This window comes from Mustela putorius, unplaced genomic scaffold (assembly GCF_011764305.1).
Source record: "Mustela putorius furo isolate JIRA1106 unplaced genomic scaffold, ASM1176430v1.1 tig00000281_pilon_pilon_pilon, whole genome shotgun sequence".
NCBI classification, from domain to species: domain Eukaryota; kingdom Metazoa; phylum Chordata; class Mammalia; order Carnivora; family Mustelidae; genus Mustela; species Mustela putorius.
Genome location: NW_025421343.1, coordinates 12,871,319 through 12,892,953, shown reverse-complemented (window position 1 = coordinate 12,892,953; position 21,635 = coordinate 12,871,319). Strand labels below are relative to the sequence as shown.

The following is a 21,635-nucleotide window of genomic DNA, read 5'->3' as shown; positions in this document are numbered from 1 at the left end:
GAAATGCTTTGAGACAAAAATCCTGTTTCTCATTACACTTTTCCACTCTCATTTTAGTATGCTTCAGAGATTCTTGACTGTTTCTATGATAGACATTGTGGCAATTTTTCTTTATGTTGTCCTTCTACATTTATTACTTGACATTCTGCTGTAAGGAAAAGCTTTCCCTTCTCATTCAATTCATTGCTTCATTCACAATATGGACTAATATGCTTTCATTTTATTCAAGAGTTTCTGATACTTTTATAATCAATATTTATTTTAATGGTCAGTTTGTCCCAGGGAGACCCTTCTATGGCCTTTATACTTGAAAGCTTATCTTGAATAGATAAAAATTCTTGATTCAGACTTTCTTCCCTTGAGCTTCATTAAGAAATGCCATTTCATTATTGTCTTGCTTTACACATTGTTTTTGAGAAGTCTGATACTGGTCTAATTCTCTTACTTTGTGAGTTATTTTATCCTTGTGCTTAAAGATCTGGAGGAATTTTTCTTTAGTTTTAAAAGCTAATAGTTTTAAGAGGAGGTAGGTCAATTTTCCAAGGTATTCTGTAGGCCCTTTCAATATATAGATTTAGGATTTCTTTTCTTGGACTACAGTTATAAATGTTTGTTCTACCCTATGTCTTGTTTTTCTCCTTCAGAGATGCCAATTAAATGTACATTATTTCTTCTTTGACCATCTTCTAGTCCAACATTTTCTCTCTGTCCCTTATACTTATCCATCTCTAGCTTATTTTCATTGTCTTGGTTGTTTTACTTTTTTTTTTTTTTTTTAAGATTTTATTTATTTATTTAACAGAGAGAGATCACAAGTAGGCAGAGAGGCAGGCAGAGAGAGAGGGGGGAAGCAGGCTCCCTGCTGAGCAGAGAGCCTGATGCGGAGGGAGCTCGATCCCAGGACCCTGAGATCATGACCTGAGCCAAAGGCAGAGGGAACCCACTGAGCCACCCAGGCACCCTTTCTGTCTTTTTTTAATTCTCATTTTTCTTATCATTCTCCTATAGTAATTATTAAATTTTCATTTGAGTTTATTCTCCTTTGGTCACCATGTAATTTCATTTTCATTTCTGAGATTAATTTATTTCCCATTTCTATTTTTAATTTTGATTCAATGTGATTTTATACATATTCAAATTCTTGTTTGAGGATATTTACTCTAGTTGGTACAGTAGCTTTTGTTTCAAGTTTTTTTGGGGAAGGAAAGGAAGGAGTATTCATGAGGTCTTTTAATCTTCCTTGTATTCTCCTTATCATAGTTTTGCATGAATTTAATATATCTTCATTTCCTCAGCTTATGGACTTGAAGTGATTTGTGAGATTTATAATTCAAGGGTATTCTGTTCTGTCAGTGTAGCAATGTGCAGATTATTTAATTTTTTGGCAACAGGGAAAAGTTGGGTGTACTTTGACTTTTTGGTTCTCTTTAGGCTTGCAGGACCTTGAGTTTTCACCAGTTGCTTCATTTCCCCTACATAGCCCCAAGTTTAATATAATGCCTCTTCTTTCTACTTATCTTCTTCCTGGGAGTGAGGGAGTGCTGCTGTCTCCAATAACTTGCTCTTCTAAATCCTATCCTGTAGTTAGTGCTCTGACTTACTAGGACTTTAAAAAAGAAATCACTTTGTCATTTAGAAAGTAAGTAGCAATCATGTAGTTTAAAGATAAGAAAGAAAGAATATTTATTACTCAATTGAGAATATTATAAAATAGCTTTAGTAAAAGTAAATGTACCTTTATTTGAAAGATAATCATGTGAAAATCCTTATCATCATCAAATACTGCTGATAGGCTTGGCCCAGATCCACAAGTTTTTTCTTCAAGTTTGTTGTTAATGTAAGGTCTGGTAAAAGCATCAAAATATGTATCAGGTACAAGGTTAGGAACCGACAGCACAGTGTTTTGGAAATGATTAATTGCACCCGAAATACCGTCCTGTTAGACAGAAAAAAATAAACATAAATATAAACATATATGGTTGTATTTATGAATAATTTTGAATTTTTTGAAATGCTAAAATAAATAGCTCATTCAACCATAACAAATACTGTGTTGATTCTGAGTTCATACAAATCATGTGAAGGACATGAGTTTTCTCGTTAAGAAGGGACATTCAAGAGCCCACTGCCTCAGTATGGGAGCTTCTAAGGTAAGGCCCCAACCAGAGGGAACTCAGTAGTCCACTTGTCCTTATAAATATCCTAATATAAGCTATCTGATAAATTACAGAATCGTAGACTACTGAATTGGAAGCAATCTTAAAACTCATCTGCCTTCTCATTTTACAGATGCATGAATTAAACCCTAGAGCAGTAAGTGGTTTCCAGTGGTAAATAACCCATTAATTGTAAAGCCAAGAAGAGAATCTAGAAATTCTGATTACTAGTGCTTTTGTGCTACAGTATACCAGGAAACATAGACTCTGATTGGCTTACTAATCTATACACGTACACAAATCAAGAAGGCAGAATTCTAAGATGGCCCCCAAGGTACCCTCCCTCTGGTATACATGCCCTGTATAATCCCTTTCTCTTGAGTATGGAGGGACGGAAGGCCTCTGGGATGGGATGCCACTCCCACTATTAGCTACATTATATAGAAAGTTAAAGAAACTTTGCAGATATAATTAAGGTCCCAAATCAGTTGACTTTGAGTTAATCAAAAAGGTATACCCTCAGTACACCTGAATGAATCAAGTGAAAACCCTTAAAAGAGAGATTGGGCCCTTCCCAAAGGGTATTTTTTAACTTGTCTTGAAGAAGCAAATAACCATGTTGTAAACTGCTTATAGAGTTGGCCACATGGCAAGGAACTACAGGCGGTTTCTAGCATTTAAGGGTGGTCCCATGCTCTCATCCCTCAAGGAAACAGGACCTTCAGTCCTATACTTACACCTATACAACAACTTGAGGGAACTTAGAAGTAGATCTTTTTCTAGTCAAGCCTTTAAGGAGACCTCATCACACCCAATACCCAAATGACAGCCTGGAGAAACTCTGAAGCAGAAGTTGAGCTAAGCAGTGCCCAGACTTCTGACCCACAGAAACTGTGAGATAGCACACGGTTGTTGTTTTAAGCTGCCACATTTGTGGTTATTTGTTATACAGCAATAGATAATTTAAAAATTTTCACAGATACAGCTAAATCTACATTTTGAAATCTTAAAAGATTTTTAAAAATTGTACTTATTATAGTCAATTCAAAATTTTGTATAGCATTTGATGGTATACCTGACCAGACTCCCAGTCTGTCTCAAGTTAAAGAAAATGTGCTAAAATTTTAGGTGGTTTTTATGTAGATGCAATGCTGTGCACAGAAGAGTATTTTCCTTTCCTTCTGATCATTTCAGAGGAGGGCCAGCAGCAAACCTGCCCATTACTTGAGAGTAAAACAGTGCTTCATTTCCCAAAAATGTAGTTATAGAAGGATGGATGCTCTACGAAGGAACACACACCAGGAAGTCTTCCAAAGAAGGTTCAAATAGTAATGACTGGACTGTCAAAATCAGTTCTGTGAGAAACATGGGGATGAGAGACTCGTCTTCTTCCTGCTTTTCTGCTGCAGAGGCCCCCTGAAATGAGCCCATTTGCAGTGTTATAAAGATGTAAGAACCCAGGTGTAAGGTAAAAGGTGTCTGTATTACAAAAAGCATGTAAAATGAAGCATATACAATTAGTTGATTTCATAAGGTTGGCTTGTCTTTCAACAAATATTACCATAGAAATTAAAAAATAAAGGCAAACATTGAAAGACTACACAATAGTATAAAACTTCCCTCCTTATGAAAACACTATCAACAAAATGGAAAGGCAAACAACAAGCTGGAAAAATATATTACTACTGAATATAGAATACAGGACATTGATAATATTTATATATATATATATTTATATAGAAATGTATTTGATACAGAAATTTATACTAATAATATAACAACTGATACATAAATAGACATATACTAAATATACTAAAGTAGAAATGTACTTAAATAGAAAAATGAGCAAAGGGCATAATCTGAAATTTCCTAAAAGGAATATACAAGGATCAATAAATCTCTTCCTTGATCTCATACTCAGGATAGTTTACTCAGTAACAACATTTATTGAGTATATCCTATGTGCCAAGCAGTGCAAGTACTCATGTTCCCACAGCAACCATATGAAGATATCATTATTACCCCCATGAGAAAAATAGGATCTGGAGAAGGAAAGACATTTCATTCAGGACACACTGATTATTAAATTCCAGGCCAGCACTCAAACCCCAGTTTTTTTGACCACCTGACCTATGCTTTTATCCCTGCACTGAAGTGAATTAAAGGAATATGACAATAAAAAGCAGTGATATACTACTGTACAACCATCAGATGGACTGCAATGACAATGAATGATAATATCTATGTGTGATTCATGCTCAAACATTGCTAGGAAGGTTGTAAACTGACACCATACTTTTTGGAAAATTAATGCATCAGTACCAAAAGCATATTTCTGACCCAAGAATTCTATATCTAGGAATTTCCTCTCAGGGGAAAAAATCAGAGATGTGTGAAAAATGTATAGAAAAGGATGTTCTTTGCTTATTTGGAATAATAAGAAACAAAGATGTCTTTGCTTACTTGGAATATGAGAAAGTGATCAATGATAAAAAATTATTTAGCAGGTGCACAACAGTTATATTTCTATGTGAGAATATTATGTGGAAAAATATATATTGCCTTTGGAGATTTTTCACAATACATTGCTAAGTGAAAAAAAGCATGTGTTAAAGCAGTAAATGTGGTACCTTTTTCTACTTGGAAATAGTTATCTTTGGATAGTAGAGGATCCTTTTCTTTGTAGATTCCAATTTTCTTCACTTAGCATATATTACTTTTATAATTAGAAAAATAAATGTTACTTTCAAAATGTAATAGTACTGAGAAGAAGGACAAATTGAGACAAGAGAAAGAGAGAAAGTCATCAAAAGGAGCATGCAACTAAAATGCCACTTTTGGAGAAAAGGGAAACGATGGCAAAGTACATGCAGCCTTAAAACTTCACAGGTGGGTTTCCTGGGGAGGCAGTTGACAGGTGCAGGTAGGAATCTTGATGAAACCAGATACACATGTTTTGCTATGATTTTAGATACCTGGCATGAAGTTATCACCTGGAATGGAGCTAAGGGAAGCTTATTGAGAAATGTGGATATGAGATGACATGATTTCTCTCGTAGCTATACTGGAATGTAAAGATCTGTAATACTTCCTCTCAAATGTCTCAAATTACTGTGTCTCTTAAGTTCGACATTTTCAACATCCTCCCAAGAGGTTATTCACCCACAGCACAAAGGTTTGCTTCCCCACAGTTTGCTTTTTCTCACCTCTAAACCTTTGCTTATCTTTCATTTATACCACCTTCCTTGCTTCTCTTGGCCAGTTCATGCACGTGATGACCCCCAAACCATAAGCTTTCTGGGGGCAAGAAGCCTGTCTATGCTTTTCATCATTATATACCCAACATCCAGCATAGGGATTGGTACATTGTAGTAACTTAAGAAATATTTGTCCAGTGTACACATGAATAGCCTTTAACAAATTCCTATGAGAAAGACAGTAACATCTAGCACAGTGGATGCCTTCCTTTATTATCAGATACTTAACGATATCCTGATTTTAATTCTGCCATTTTGAGTACATATGGTAAGCTCTGATTGTCCTGTGAAATCTTCTAAGCATTTCTGATACTTTTTAAGTACACAGAAAATAGAATAATTTATAGTACATAGTCAGCACTCCTCAATAAATGCTGACCTATGAATTTTCTTAATTTTGTCTGAATATACCTTTTTCTCAGTGACTTCAGGCTTTTCTTCAGTAATCCATTTCTGAATGACATCTGCTGAAGGTGTTCGTTTTAGCTTGTCGGTGAGATAATTCAAAAGAGAGTTAACAGAATTTACTGTTAGGACGTGCATTGTGTTCTCAATTAGATAGTCATTGAGACGGATAAAGCTTGAAAAGAAAAAAATAATACAACTTCAGTTTTCTATATTCACTACCATGAAGTGACACTAAACAAAATGTTTTTGAAAGTGACACTAAACCAAATATTCAAAATTTAAAATCTAATTTCTCTTTGAATTGCCATTTATGTAATAATAGCAGAGACTTACTGTCCAAAAGAGTTATTCTTGGACATTTTTCATTTTAAAACACAAATGTATTCAAATATATAGCATCAATTTAGTTGAGTGTTCTAACTATCCAAAAGGATATTTAGTGAGCAATATTGCTGGTATGGAAAACACATCCAGCTCATCTAGCCAAAAGGGCCATAAGATTTTTTAAAGTTGCTTTAAAGAAGAAATCAGAAAATATACAACATCTGTAACTCACATTCTAATGGTAAAGGTGTGAAATCTTTGCTACTGAATAAACATTGTTTAATAGCAACTGCTAACCCAGATATGCAGATTTTATGTTTCCTTAAATTGGGCATTTAGGACAAATGTTCATATTCTACTCAACTGAAGGCCAAGAGGCCTCTGTGACCTGTACTCTGATGATGGCCTCAGTGATTGCTCCATTGACCTCTGTTGTGAAACAGACATTATTATCATGTTATTTCATATGTAAACCAGTGCTCAGTTAAGATATATTAACTATACAGCCACCAAAGTCCGACTAAGTTAGTGGGCACTGAGTAACAGTAACAGTATTCTATAGTGCCACACAAAACTTTCCAGATAACATTTGGTGTTTTTGTTTGCAAGTTATTTGTAATGATGAGCCTTTAGAATGGTGTGAAATCCAAACTCTGGAACAATGTCAAGATCCAGCTGAGGCTCTGGAGGGAAAACTTTCCACCCTAGTCTCTTAGGTGCAAAATTCACCTTAGGGAGAGGGTGGGATTTTGTGTGGCAATGCAGCGATCTGTGGTTCTTTAGTGACCGAACCGATGTAGTGGGCCCTCCAGGTGCACTGGAGGAGGCCACAACTCTTCAGGGATCTGACTTCTCCCTAAGCCTGCTCCATGCTCCAAACTGAGCTTCAGAGACCAAAGAGGAGCACTTGGCCTTGGGCACGACTTCCACTCTCCACCAGCATGACTACCAGGAGCTGCTCTGCTGGGTGGCAGTTGGATGGGTGAGCTTCTGGGCCTGCATTCAGGTTACCAGAGCCCCCAAATCTCTCATCACCATTTGTGAATCCTTTGATGAAGGCTTTAATTTTTAATGAAACTTGAGAAGGGTGGATGTTCTAATTTTTCTTGAGAAGGAGAATAATCAGTTACCATGTTAGCCTCAGGCAGTGATGTCTTTTGCTGGCCTGCTCTGTGTATGTCATTTTGTCTGAGTCCGCGTAAGCAGGCAACTCAATGAGACCTCTACTGTCTTGGGCTTTACAATAATCTAAGAACAACAGAAGATACAACGTCAAGAATTCTTGGGTAAAAATTTCATTTCTTCCACTATGGATTAAAAGATAAGTAAAATTCTACTTATGGCTGAACAATATTCCATTGTCTATACCTATACCACACCTTCTTCATTTGTTTATCGATTGATGACACTTGGGCTGCCGCCATAATCTGGCTCTTGTAAATAACGATGCAATACACATAGGGGTGCCTCTGTCCCTTTGAATTAGTGTTTTCACATTCTTTGGGTAAATACCCGGCAGTGCAATTACTGGATGTTAGGATATTTCTATTTTTAATTTTTTGAGGAACCTCCAGACTGTTTGCCACAGTGTCTGCCCCAGTTTGCATTCCCACCAACAGTGTCCGAGCTATCCTTTTTCTCCATATCCTCGCCTACACTTGGTGTTTCTTGTGTTTTTTTAACTATTCTGACAGGTATGAGGTGATAATCTCATTATGGTTTTGATTTGCATTTCCCTGATGATGCTTAGCAAAATAAATCAGGGAAGGACAAATATGATTTCACTCATATGTGGAATTTAAGATACAAAACAAATGAACAAAGGGGAAAAAAGACCAAAAAACATTCTTAACTATAGAGAACAAACAGATGGTTATGTGGAGAAATGAGTGGATGAATGAGGAAAATATGTGAAGGGGATTAAAAGTACACTTATCACAATGAGCACTGAATAATGCATAGAATTGTTGAATCACTACATTGTATGTCTGGAAACTAATATAACACTGTATGTTAACCACATTGGCATTAAAAGGGGAAAAAAGATAAATTAAAAAACAAATGTTTAGTTAATGAGATATTTCAAACTCTAGAAAACACCTCAGTTCTCCAAAAGAATTACACATCAAAGGATTTCAACTCAACAAAGGACTGCAGACAGTTCATTAACATTCCCCTTACTCAGATTTGATCTGTATACCATGCTATCTCTTTCCCAGGAACACCTCCACGCTCCTTTTCCCCCCTGAATTTTAGTTATTCTTTTACAGTTCATGTCACCTGGGGCCAACTTGAGATCCACCCAGTTGCTTAATTTTAACAAACCTATTGTCTGTATTGGTAGATTGGACATACCTTTAAACAAGAGGCCCTGATTCCTTTATAAAATGCTTATGAAATGAAGGTTCTGTAACCAGTTTAAAATATTATATATAAGAATTGGTAATCCAAGTAAAATTCCGCATTCACCGTGTTTTCCCCTTCTACAATATATACTGAATTTGTAATGTATCAAGTAGACATTTGGAAGAACTAAAAAAGATAGGATCATTATTTAAACTTAAGAAAAGTAGAAAAAGGTCATTTTTCAGAAAGCTATAACTTCTGATCTATCAAAGTGGTTTCCCCTTCATACCATCACCGGGTTTATGCAGACAGTCATCAGGAATAAATCCCGCAGCATGAAGAGCATTTTGACAAGCCTTCCTGACCACATTTTTTGCCTCATTTCGAAATTCTTCTAGGTGCTCTATCACCTAGACATTGATGAATATGTATAATTAGCAATAGCAAAGCAGCAACAATAGGAAAAAATCTTGAAGCTATAGACAAAATTCCTTACCTCTTCTAACCGTATGATTTGTGCAACTTTAAATTCTTGCAGGGTGTAGGTGTGACATTTTTCAATATGACAAAGTCCCATAAAACTTAAATGATAGCATAAATCATTTATCTTAAGAAGAGCTGGTCGCAAATACTGCATGAAAATAAAAATTTGTCATTGTTTAGTTAAAGAAAGCCCTGTCTTTTGGAAGAATAAAAATACTTGGAAAGCAAGAATGGTTATGAAGGAAAATAAATAGCTCTATGTGTTAACTGTAGCTACAACTCCAAAGTACATACATTAAACAGGAACCCTTCTGAACTTTTTCTAAACGCATTCTTTGCTTTTTTCTTTGATTTAAATTCAAGTAGCGAACAAATAGTATATCATTGGTTTCAGATGTAGAGTTCAATAATTCCTCAGTTGTATACAATACCCAGGGCTCATCACATCATATGCCCTTTTTAATGCCCATCACGCAGTTACCCCAACCCCTCTTTCCTCCAGAAACACTTAGTTCATTTCCTATAGTTAAGAGTCTCCCATGGTTTGTCTCCCTCTCTGATTACGTCTTAATTTTCCCTTCCTTCCCCTATGATCCTCTGTGCTATTTCTTACAATCCACATGTGAGTGAACCATATAATTGTTTTTCTCTAATCAGTAAGTATTCATCTTTCTGATGGCTGTGTAATATTCCATTGTATTTGTATGTATACATATATGCATATACACACTTACATATATGTATATATACATACACATATATACACTTACACATACTTCTTTATCCATAAAAGCATTCTTTGAATTATCAGATTTAATTTGTTTGAATTCTTACTTTTTCTTTTGAACATGTATCTTTTAGCTATGAAATTGAGGGCAAGTAAAGGAGGGCTGAGGAATCTCTTAAATTTCACTATGTTTGATGGATGCTACTACAAGATTCATTGTGTTATCTTAAGGACTTTACAAAGTCCAGTCATCCTGGTAATGGAGGGGCCCATCTACTGACCTACAAGGCTATGACATAGGACAAAGAGCACTTTGAATTTAAAATTTTTTTAAGTTAAATTTTTTAACTTTAAATCTTCAGGAGTGACAAGTTGCTGAAAAAGAAAATTCAGTCACCATTAAGAACCTATTTATGGGGCACCTGAGTGGTTTAGTATGTTAAGCACCCAGCTCTTGATTTCCACTCAGGTCATAATCTCTGGATCCTGGGACTGGGCTCTGAGTAAGGCTCCACACTCACTGAGGTGTCCGCTTGAAATTTTCCCCTTCTGCCCCTCCCCCCCACTCCCTCTTTCTCTCTCTCAAATAAATAAATACATTTTAAAATTTAAAAAAAAAAAACAACCTATTTATCTGTGTGCTGGAATAATGAGTGGAAATGTTTGTAAAATTGTGTTACATAATATTAACTTAATCTTTTTCTATGCTACCATCATGGGTCAGAGTTCTAGGCTGTTGGCTTCTAAGACACATTTTTTTTTTAAAGTCTTTTTTTATTTTTTATTTGACAGAGAGAAACCAGTGAGAGAGGGACACACGCAGGGGGAGTGGGAGAGGGAGAAGCAGACTTCCTGCTGAGCGGGGAGCCCGATGTGGGGCTTGATCCCAGAACCCTGGGATCATGACCTGAGCCAAAGGCAGACGCTTAACAACTGAGCCACCCAGGTGCCCCAAAAGACACATGTTCTAACTGTTCCCTGATCATTCACCCTCATTTGTAATCTAATCAAATGAGTAGCAGTCACATTGAAAGAGTTAACTATTTTTATGTGATTCTGATTTATGTTATGTACACCACATTATTAGACTCTTTTTTGTCTTTCCCAAACAGGACAAACAACAGTTACTCAGACCAACATGAAACAGTGCTTTATTTATTCGAAGTGCAAATAAAAGGAAGTTGTAATTAGTAGGTCCTACATGAAGAGTTTCATGAAAAAACATCTAGGAGGCCAGATAGCCCCTTAAGGTTTAGCTCATAGAAGAATTTGCATGATAAAAAAAGAAGCAAAAGTTTAGGGACTAAGTCTAAGAACTGAAAAAAGATACTACATAAATTAACATGAGTATAGGAGTAGGCAGGAGAATGCAATCAAAACTGGACCGGGAAGGCAAGGAAGTCCAGGGTACTCTGGAGAAAGTCCTTGAACCAAAATTAAAGTTCTATTCAGTACAGGGACAAAGCGCAAGAATCCAGGTGGAGAGCAAAATTGATATTGATGGTCTGTCAAAATGTGAGAGGACTTTGACAATGGAAATTTTCTGGAAGAAAAAATGTGTAATCTAAGAAATTACTTTGGTTCCACTTAAATATCATCTGGCTCTCTGCATCCAGGACAGTTGTGAGAGCAATTGTGAATACGAGAGAGACTGTGGGTGTTTTGTTCCCCCCACCCCACCCCCATTGTTTTTTCTATCAGTAAATTTCAGATAGAATCTCAGGCTCATTCTCAGGCTGCTAAATCAACAGACCTGTTGCAGGTGATAAGGATTACACATTATGTTAAGTTGTTAGCAAGAGTGTAAGAAGAAGAACTTGTCACTTTGATGGTGGGTTTCAGAATGTAGTCTGAGAAGCTATCATTTTTGTCTGTCCTGGACAGACCTACAGACCTACCTCCAATTCTTTTGGGGGAAGGAATCCCTCTTTCTTTTGGGAAACACGTTACCATGTGACTTTGTTTTCCTTTCCCCTCAGAGGAATGAGGAATAGGCACAAACCCAGGCCTGACTTACCAGTATGCCTGGCTGTGCAAGGATTAGTTCAGGATTGAACACGTGACCAAGCTGAGCCAATCATGTTCTCTCCAGCACCTCCAGCAAGAGATACTCTTCTCACTCAAAGAGCCAGCTATGACTAGAGCGGCAGATGGTGCTCATGTATGAGCCCAAGTGAGAAAGAAACAGAGAAATACAGAACTGAAAGATGAAGAGAAAGAGGAAAAAATAAAGATGAAAAGATATTATTTGAACTTCTGAATTCAACCAAGCATAAAGGGATGCTCACTCTTTGAACTTCCTCATTATATGAGCTTTTGTTTGTTGTTGTTGCTGCTGAAGCGCACTGAAATGGAGTTTCTGCCAGTTGCATTGAAATGAGTGTTAATATTTTCAGAGGTAGAAAATCATTATTAATCTGGGGGGGGTTGGTTATGTATTCTATATATGTACTATATATTTATATATATATGTATATATGAGATGAAAAATCCCAAACAAAATTAAGAAAACAATTCCACTTACAATAGTAACAAAAACATAAAATATTTATGAATAAATTTAACAAATGAAGTGTAAAACATACTCTGAAAATTATAAAACATTGTTGAAAGAATTGAAGACCTGAATAAATGGGAAGGCATTTTATTTTCATAGACAAGAAGTTAATATTGTTAAGATAGCAATACTCTCTAAATCATTCTGTAGATTTAAAGTAATCCTTACCAAGATCCCAACCTGCTTCTTTGAGAAATTGACACGATTATCTTAAAATTCATGTGGAAATTCAATAAGCCCAGAAGACGTACACTCCCAATTTCAAAACTTAAAATGCAGATCATCAAAATTAAGAACTCTTGTGCTTCAAATGATACCATCAAGAAAGTGAAAAGACAACCCACAAAATGGGATAAAATGTTTGCAAGTCATATAACTGATAAGGGACTTAGATCCAGACTATATAAATAACTCTTAGAATTCAACAGTAAAATAAAAATAACCCAATTAAGAAATGGGTAAAGTATCTGAATATACAGTTCTCCAGATAAGATATATAAATGGTCAGTAGGCACATGAAAAGAGGTTCACCATCATTAGCCATTACAGAAAGAGAAGTCAAAGCCACAGTGAGATACCACTTCACAAGCAGCAGGAATGACTATAATGAGAAAGATGTAATGGTGAAAACAGAGACAAACCAAAGCGCTCATTTGCTGCTGGTGGGAATTTAAAATCGTGTAGTAGCTTTGAAAAATTGCTTTGCAGGTCCTCAAAAGGTTAAACATACAGTTACTGGTGACTCAGTAATTGTACTCTTAGGCATATACCCAGGAGAAATGAAAATATACACTCAGACAAAAACTTGTACACAAATGTTCATAGCAGTATTAGCCAAAAAGTGGAAGCAATCCAAATAACCATCAATAATAGATGGGTGGATACATAAAATATGTATGTCCCTACAATGGCATATTATTTGTCATAAAAAGAAGTGCTATGCCATAACATAGATGAACATTGAACACATTATCCTAAGTGAAAAAAGCCAGCCACAAAGAACCACATATTGTACTGTTCCATTTATATGAGATGTACAGAATAAGCCAATAAAGACAAAAAGTAGATTAGTGGCTGCCTAGAGCTGGGGAGGGGATTGGGAGGAGTTAGGGAGAAATGTAGAGTGATCACTACTGAATAACAGGCTTTCTTTTGGGAGTGATGGAAGTGTTCTAAAATTGTGGTAATGGTTAATCAACTCTATGACTATAATAAAACCACTGAATGGTATACTTTAAATGGGAGAATCATACAATACAATAATTATATTTCAATAAAGTTGTTAAAAGGAAACATAGGCACAGATGTCATTAAGTTTTGTTACTAAAAAAAAATCATGAAAAGAAATATTTAAAGGATCCACATTATTTCCCTTACACCTAGTCTAGGCCAATCAGCCCTCCTAATTAATAGTAAATATAAGAGTAATAGTAAGTGTGTAGGTAATTATAGCATCTAATAGATATTTAAACCAACACAATGGGTCTGTTATTTAGGTCAATCTAAGTTTAAATGGATGAGAAATTTCTAGTCTGCTAGGGTTACATTTAAGAGAAGAAATTATCAAGGTCAAAGCACTGTTGGTATAAATGGTGGACAGTGAGAGGGACAACCTTAGCACCTAAGAGAACAAGCCTTAAGGATCAATAGAGGTATTCTCAGAGACAAATACAAGACAAATACAAAATACTATTTTATATACCTAGTAACAAACTTACGGCATGTATAGTACCCAAGACATGATGAAAGATAAAAGGTAGTGAAAAGGTAGTAAAATAGATTCAAATGATTGATGGATCCTTAAGGAAATTAGAGGTCTAGAAGTTGAACTTGATACCAAGGAGGACTAGAATATTTTCTACAACCCAGAATCCTTGATGAGATGGATGATTGAGATAGTATCTCTCATACATTTGTTTTGCACTAATATCTACGTTAGTCTTATTCCTTTAATGTTTTTTTATTATGTGACTGACATCTTGATAATGATCTTTCGGAGTAACATATGAAAGTGGAAGAAATGAGCAGTAAGAAGCAAACTTGAGGCTTCTGATTCCAGAGGGTGGTGACTCAGTGTCAGAGAAATAGACAGCGAAGGATCATGACAGTAATGGTGATTCCAGTTCACTCCCAGGGGCCAAGTAGAAAACTTGCAATGCAAGTTCAAAGTCAGTGGGTGGGTAGAGATTTAAAATACAGTCACATACAGTTTAACAGTTCTTTTTCCATGATTACGCCATCCTGCAAGTAAATATTAAAACTGTCCCTTCTGTCTGAGTCCATGGTAGAGGAAAGCATAGGATTCATTGGGAGGTACTGGCCCATGAAAACAACCCCCAGATTATTTTGGACCATAGAGTCCAGAGTCACTCCTCAAAAAATGAAAGGAGGTAATAAGGGTTGTCAGCCCATTCTTTTCCTAATCAACAGCAAAGGGGACCACAAATCCAAACCCCTGAGGCTGTTTCTAACTGAAGGGGACTTGTGCAACGCTCTTATGCTTTGGCATTCTGCAATACTAGTTAAAATGTGAAAACTAGGTTAGACTGCCATGACAAGACAGAATGAAAGACAGAATGGGACAAGACAGAAAGAAAATTGTGAATTCTCTTAAAAAGATGAAAGGACAGTCTATACCAATACCTGAAATAGATTCACACTTCATTTTTCCATAATTCTTTTAAAGTATGATTAATAGGGGCACCTGGGTGGCTCAGTTGGTTAAGTGGCTGCCTTCAGCTCAGGTCATGATCCCGGAGTCCTGGGATCGAGCCACACGTCTGTCTCCCTGCTCAGTGGAGAACCTCCATCTTCCTCTTCCTCTGCCTACTGCTCTATCTGTGCTAGCTCTCTGTCAAATAAATAAAATCTTTTTAAAAAAGGTATGATTAATAAATACGTACATTATTAACGATGAACAGATTTTTTTGTAGAGATTTTTGACACCCACTGATTTTCTTGGAACGGACATTCTTCTTCCACACGTTAAAAGCCTTCCATTTCCGGAAAAGCGCAAATATGGGAATCTTAGTGAGTTCTCTGTGATATAGATACTCCTGTTCCCATCGATCAATGTCGATATATTCAATGTCCTCATTATAAATATGCGTTACTGCTTTTTTGCTAATGGTATAGTAGTCAAGTTTATTGATGTTCTCATAACTTACAACTCTATGAATAAAAATAGAGAAAAGTGAATAAAAGTATTCAATACAAAATTAAGCAATTGCATTACTTTTGTGTTCTAAAGAGATAAAACATTTCTGAAAAAACAAATATTATTTAAAACTTTTAAAAAATTCAAACAAACTATTTTTAGATTGAATATTCAGGAAAAGAAGGGGGAAAATGCTTTTAAAAAAATAGTTGAGAAGGGCCATCTGTACCCCAATGTTTATAGCAGCAATGGCCACGGTCGCCAAACTGTGGAAAGAACCAAGATGCCCTTCAACGGACAAATGGATAAGAAAGATGTGGTCCATATACACTATGGAGTATTATGCCTCCATCAGAAAGGACGAATACCCAACTTTTGTAGCAACATGGATGGGACTGGAAGAGATTATGCTGAGTGAAATAAGTCAAGCAGAGAGAGTCAATTACCATATGGTTTCACTTATTTGTGGAGCATAACAAATAGCATGGAGGACATGGGGAGTTAGGAGAAGGGAGTGGAGGGAAATTGGAAGGGGAGGTGAATCATGAGAGACTATGGACTCTGAAAAACAATCTGAGGGGTTTGAAGTGGCAGGGGGGTGGGAGGTTGGGGTACCAGGTGGTGGGTATTATAGAGGGCACGGATTGCATGGAGCACTGGGTGTGGTAAAAAAATAATGAATACTGTTTTTCTGAAAAAAAAAGAAAGAAAAATATTGGACTTATTTTAGACCTTAAAGACTTCATAACTTTGGCAAGATCCTTTACAATCTCCATTACATAATTTTTATAGAAACAAGTAAATTACAGATTTTTTAAATGTAATAGCCCTATATGAAGGCTATCTGAAAATAAATTATTATTATTAGCTCTTTAGAAACTATTCAATAATAATGGTATAGGGGTTTTACATTATCCAGTATTGAGAGAACTATGAGAAAGAACAAAGCAAGAAAAGATGAATTAGATAAGATTAGAATCAAGACCCAGATTTAGAAAAAAAGTGCCCAATTTGTCACAGAATAATTATCGTCAAGACATTGTTTATTTCAAGATATTCCTCTTTCAACTGTCATTAAGGGCATTCCTCAACCTCCTGCGTAACAGAAACAGATCAAAGAAGGAAGAAAAGCAAGAGAAATAAAGACAGGAGTAAAGACAGGAGAAGGAAATGAAGTAATAAGAATAGAAAGGGCTGATTCTTTAAAATTTTTTAAAACAAGTATTGCCTACAGGCACAAAGGTTTTTTTGTAATTTTAGCTGTAACATTAAAATACTGGGTGCAACTTAAATATTAGTAATACAAATGTGAAACATATTGTGATATAGCAAGTTACTAAAATATATTTTTAAATTAAGGAAAATAAAATTCATAAAGATTCTCTGATACTTTAGGAAAAGCTAATAGACTGCAAAAACAAAACCCCAAATTGTTTTTATGTTAAAACTATGCAAAAATTATATGCACTGGGGCGCCTGGGTGACTCAGTACTTAAGCATCTGCCTTCCGCTCAGCTCATGATCCCAGAGTTTTGGTTGCGATGGAGCCCTGCATAGGGCTCCCTGTTCAGCGGGGAGCCTACATATCCCTCTCCCACTCTCCCTACATGTGTTCCCCCTCTCACTGCCTCTCTCTCTGTCAAATAAATAAATAAAGTCTTTAAAAAAAATTATATGTACTAACATATTTTTGCTGTACTCCAGCGAAAATCAACTGTTTCCCTTGTCTATGTTCTCTCCTGATCCTTAGCTCTGCATTTTGAACCTAGAGTTCATGGCCCTTTAGTATAGCCTTTGGGTCACCTGGAAAATCCCTGAAATTGTTGTATGTATACAAATTTATGTACATATGCATGATAACTTTTTCAGAAACTGGGACAAGATTCTCATATATTTTGGGTCTGTCAATCAAAAAATTAAAAACCATTGGAATAAATCGCTTTTAGTTTTTAACATCTATTTTTGTTTAATAATACTGAATAAGAAAAAATATTTTTATAATTAGAGCATACAGGACCAGAATGGAAAAAAGCAAAAACCAAAACCCCAAGCCAAGGCCTATTCATGTGAGCACAGAAGGAGGGCGTGGGGTGTTTATTTAAGTGCTGTTAGAGAAAAACATCAACTTGCTCAGCTTTTATGAATCTAATTCCACTGACTCTTTGTGTTCCAATTAACATATCATATCAGAACTGTCTGGGAAAATGCCAGGTATTACATGTTGTAGGTGAGGTAAACAAAAATAATTTTTTTCCTTTTTTCTTTGCCTGTAGCTAAAGATAGAATTAGAACATTCCTAGGGTAATTCTCTAAAAAATGTGAAATTTTAACTTGTCTCCGAAACTATAGTCAACTTCAGATGTTTCATTAATATCAGTTATCAAACCAACTTAAAGACAAATCATGTCTAGAAATTTTGCTTTGCATTGGTCTATCTGCTAATAAAGACCCTTCCAGAAGGTGGCAGGTGTTGTCCATGATGTTGAATTCTAACTTATTGGTGATCGGTTCCACTTAGAAATCTTTTTTATTTACAGTTTACTATCTAAGATCCTTACTCTTGAGCGCCTATACCTCTTCCTCTACTACATATTTCTACTCTGCATAGAACAAAAGAACACACGCTAGTCTTTTTCAAATACTGAATCACCAGCATCAGAATCATCTGGGGTGCTTATTAAGAATCTAGATTTCTGGGTCCAACACAGAATCAGAATCTTTTTAAGTATGAGACTCGAGATTCTAGTTAAACAAGCACCCCAGATGATTCTGATACACAGGAACATTTGTGAACAACCAAACTTTATTTGAAAACAATCAACAAAAACAAGGTGGTCACAAGGTGAGCTCTCTTTTCACCTGAATTGAGAATCATCACATTTGATGGCCAAAATTAACAAGACAGGAAACGTGTGTTGGAGAGGATGTGGAGAAAGGGGAACCCTCTTATACTGTTGGTGGGAATGCAAGTTGGTGCAGCCACTTTGGAAAACAGTGTGGAGACTCCTTAAGAAATTAAAAATAGAACTTCCCTATGACCCTGCAGTTGCACTACTGGGTATTTAACCCAGAGATACAGATGTAGTGAAAAGAAGGCCATCTGTACCCCAATGTTTATAGCAGCAATGGCCACAGTCGGCAAACTGTGGAAAGAACCAAGATACCCTTCAACGGACAAATGGATAAGGAAGATGTGGTCCATATACACTATGGAGTATTATGCCTCCATCAGAAAGGATGAATACCCAACTTTTGTTAACAACAGGGACAGGAGAGATTATGCTGAGTGAAATAAGTCAAGCAGACAGAGTCAAGTATCGTATGGTTTCACTTATTTGTGGAGCATAAGAAATAACATGGAGGACATGGGGAGATGGAGAGGAGAAGGGAGTTGAGGGAAATTGGAAGGGGAGATGAACCATGAGAGACTATGGACTCTGAAAAACAATCTGAGGGTTTTGAAGGGGCGGGGAGTGGGAAGTTGGGCCAGCCTAGTGGTGGGTATTGTGGAGGGCACGTATTGCATGGAGCACTGGGTGTGGTGCATAAACTAAATTCTAGTACACTGAAAAGTAATTAAAAAGTAAAAGTAATTAAAAAATAAAAAATTTAAAAAAGGAAAAAAAAAGAAAATCATCACATTTGTGTGCTCCCACCCCAGCCTGGGAGTGTATCTCCTGGTTTCCTCCAGAGACATAGGTCTCACCCCACTTTTTTCTAACCCTCCTGGCTTCTGGCTACTTTTTCACCTGCATCGAAAAATGTGCAGAACTTCTCTTTAACTTGTAGAAAGCGTCCCTCTATAGAATGCTTTTTCTTGATCCTGCTGCCCATTTAACTTAAAATCGAATGTATTCCTCTTTGTTTTAAACTTCCTTTACAATGGTGTGTATTGAAGGGCCATATCCCTCCCATCCATTCCTTCCCAAAGTTTCCAAAAACCGATCTTGTTTTTCATAACTCTAATAAAATTCTTCTCTCACAGATGGGCAGGGACTTCCTTCAAGCCCAGTTCTGCTGGCAGATATAAGGGGCAAGCAGGGTCAAGGAAAGCTTTGCAAAAATTAAGAGGGCCTATGCACAGTTCTCTGTAATCTTCTTCTTAGACTTTCCAGTTTGTTACTGAAGGGGTTACTCTGAAAATACGCTGCTTGGGCCTCTGCTCTCCCCCCACACACACACACTTGGCCTCCGACCACACATCCATTCTGGAAGCTTATCCACCGCACTTCCCCTATGCAGACAACTGCCTACTCAGCATTGCTTGGCATCCAGGATTCAGCCTTCAACTTCAGCTGCTTCTTGGATAGTTGCTTAGGATTTTTCTTTCATCAAAGCCTTTCTTTCAGGAAATAGTACAAAAATTTACTTAAAGATTTAAAAAGAGCACCTGGGTGGCTCAGTGGGTTAAAACCTCCGCCTTTGGTTCAGGTCATGATCTCAGGGTCCTGGGATCGAGCCCCGCATAAGGCTCTCTGTTCTGCGGTGAACCCACTTCCCTCTCTCACTCTGCCTGCCTCTCTGCCTACTTGTGATCTCTCTCTCTCAAATCAAATATTTTTAAAAAATAAAAAAATAAAAAGAGAACTTCATTTGTTCAAGTGCTGTGCTATAAAACTCCTACTTTGCTGATAAACCAGATGGCTTTCTGTATTTTACTAGGAAAAAAAAATCAGGGGTGTATTCTTGCTGTTCAATGTAGAATCAGGTCAACTTATTTTACTGTAGAACCTGTATCTGTCCATCTAAAATGAAACTTGGACTCCAAGGCTTCTATTAACTTCAAAAGCAGCTATGTCTTATTTGAAAGAATCATATGGAATAAGGGAATTACACGATCCTGTGGTAGTTCATAAAATGTCCTTAGTTCTCATTTCAGTTTTAACTCAAACTGTACCTACTAGGGTTCTAAAAAATGTTAGTTTCTTCTCCTAGAATTCCTTGATTTTCCAAAACAATAAGATCTCGATGGGAGTTGTTATTTAAAATGGGAGTTCTATCTGTGACTGAAAATGTTCCAGTTCATCTTTAAACCAGTCTACCAAGACAAATGGTGCAGAAACATGGTTTGTCTCCTGCTCAAGAACTTTAAAGAACCTCCTTATATCATCAAATCCAAATTATTCTGCCAGGTGTTTTGGCATTCTCCTCTTGCTTTATATTAGTTCCTTCTTTGTCTCACAAATTGCCCTTTTTCATCGGGCTAATTTATCATATCCCCCTTAGGCCATGTTTGAATGCATACATGTCTTTCTTTTTTCTTCCTATCTCTTTCAAATTTCTGATTTCTATATACAAAAAAGTAATTACCTACTTTAAGGTAGTGAGATGTATTGAATAAGTTCATATGGGCCTAAGCAAATCTATATTCTCTTATTATTTTCATAATTACATAGTTTTATTGTTATAATTTCAGCATATTTATTGGGTAAAGGTAAGCAAGCAACTGCCTGAAAAGAAATTAGCCAATTTCCTATGTTCTATAATTATAAACCTCAATTTATTTGCTGATGTTCAATATCATGAATCAGCAGGGGTTTAGATCTAACCTAAACTAGAGAAGAGAAATGGTTTACTTGGCTTCTGATTTGATTAACCAGAAATGATGAAATATCTGATAAGGAAATCCTTTTTGGCTAGAAAATTAAACAAAAGCATATCTAAGAAGAAACTTCCAAATTTCTGTAAAAAGAGAGTGCTCTAGGACCAGTGGTTCTCAGTATGGGGTCCCTGGAACAGCAGAATCAGCATCTCTGGGAACTGCAATTTCCCAGGCTACCTTCCCCACCTACAGAATCAGAAACTCCAGTGGTTTACCACTCTGTTTTAACAAGTCCTGTAGGGCTTGCTTGAGAACCCCAAGTCCATGGTGTGCAATACTGAGTTGAATACTGGAATAAACTGGTGAGTTTTAAAGAAATACTGTTGCTCAAGCTCCACCACAAATCAATTAAATAATGTCTTGGAGCAGGGCCAGGGTGATTCTCATTAGTAACCAAGGCTGAAAACCACTATTCTAGGTTCTAAAAATTTTCGCATGAAATCAAATTATTACCTACTAAATTGCCATAGCTCCAGAATAGTGCCAGGACATGTATACATGTGTGTTTGAAAGAAGGGTAAGGAGACAATATGAAGCTGAGCATTTTCGATGAGCCCAAGTGAAAATATGAGGGGCTTTTAATGTTTCCACGTGCTGACTGAAATTTGACTCATCAGA

The 21,635-nt window shown here is 36.5% G+C and overlaps 1 protein-coding gene across 2 annotated transcripts in view; it reads right to left on the bottom strand.

Annotated features, from left to right (window-relative positions):
* Positions 1–21,635, bottom strand: part of DNAH6 (dynein axonemal heavy chain 6) — a 222,672-nt gene that overhangs the window by 180,112 nt on the left and 20,925 nt on the right. For both annotated transcript variants that reach the window (XM_045079084.1, XM_004742302.3), the window contains exons 5-11: positions 15,162–15,429; positions 8,988–9,122; positions 8,781–8,901; positions 7,276–7,393; positions 5,825–5,993; positions 3,456–3,572; positions 1,736–1,936 (exon numbers count right to left, since the gene is read on the bottom strand). In XM_045079084.1, coding sequence (XP_044935019.1) covers positions 1,736–1,936; positions 3,456–3,572; positions 5,825–5,993; positions 7,276–7,393; positions 8,781–8,901; positions 8,988–9,122; positions 15,162–15,429 — 1,129 coding nt within the window. The remainder of the gene's footprint in view (positions 1–1,735; positions 1,937–3,455; positions 3,573–5,824; positions 5,994–7,275; positions 7,394–8,780; positions 8,902–8,987; positions 9,123–15,161; positions 15,430–21,635) is intronic.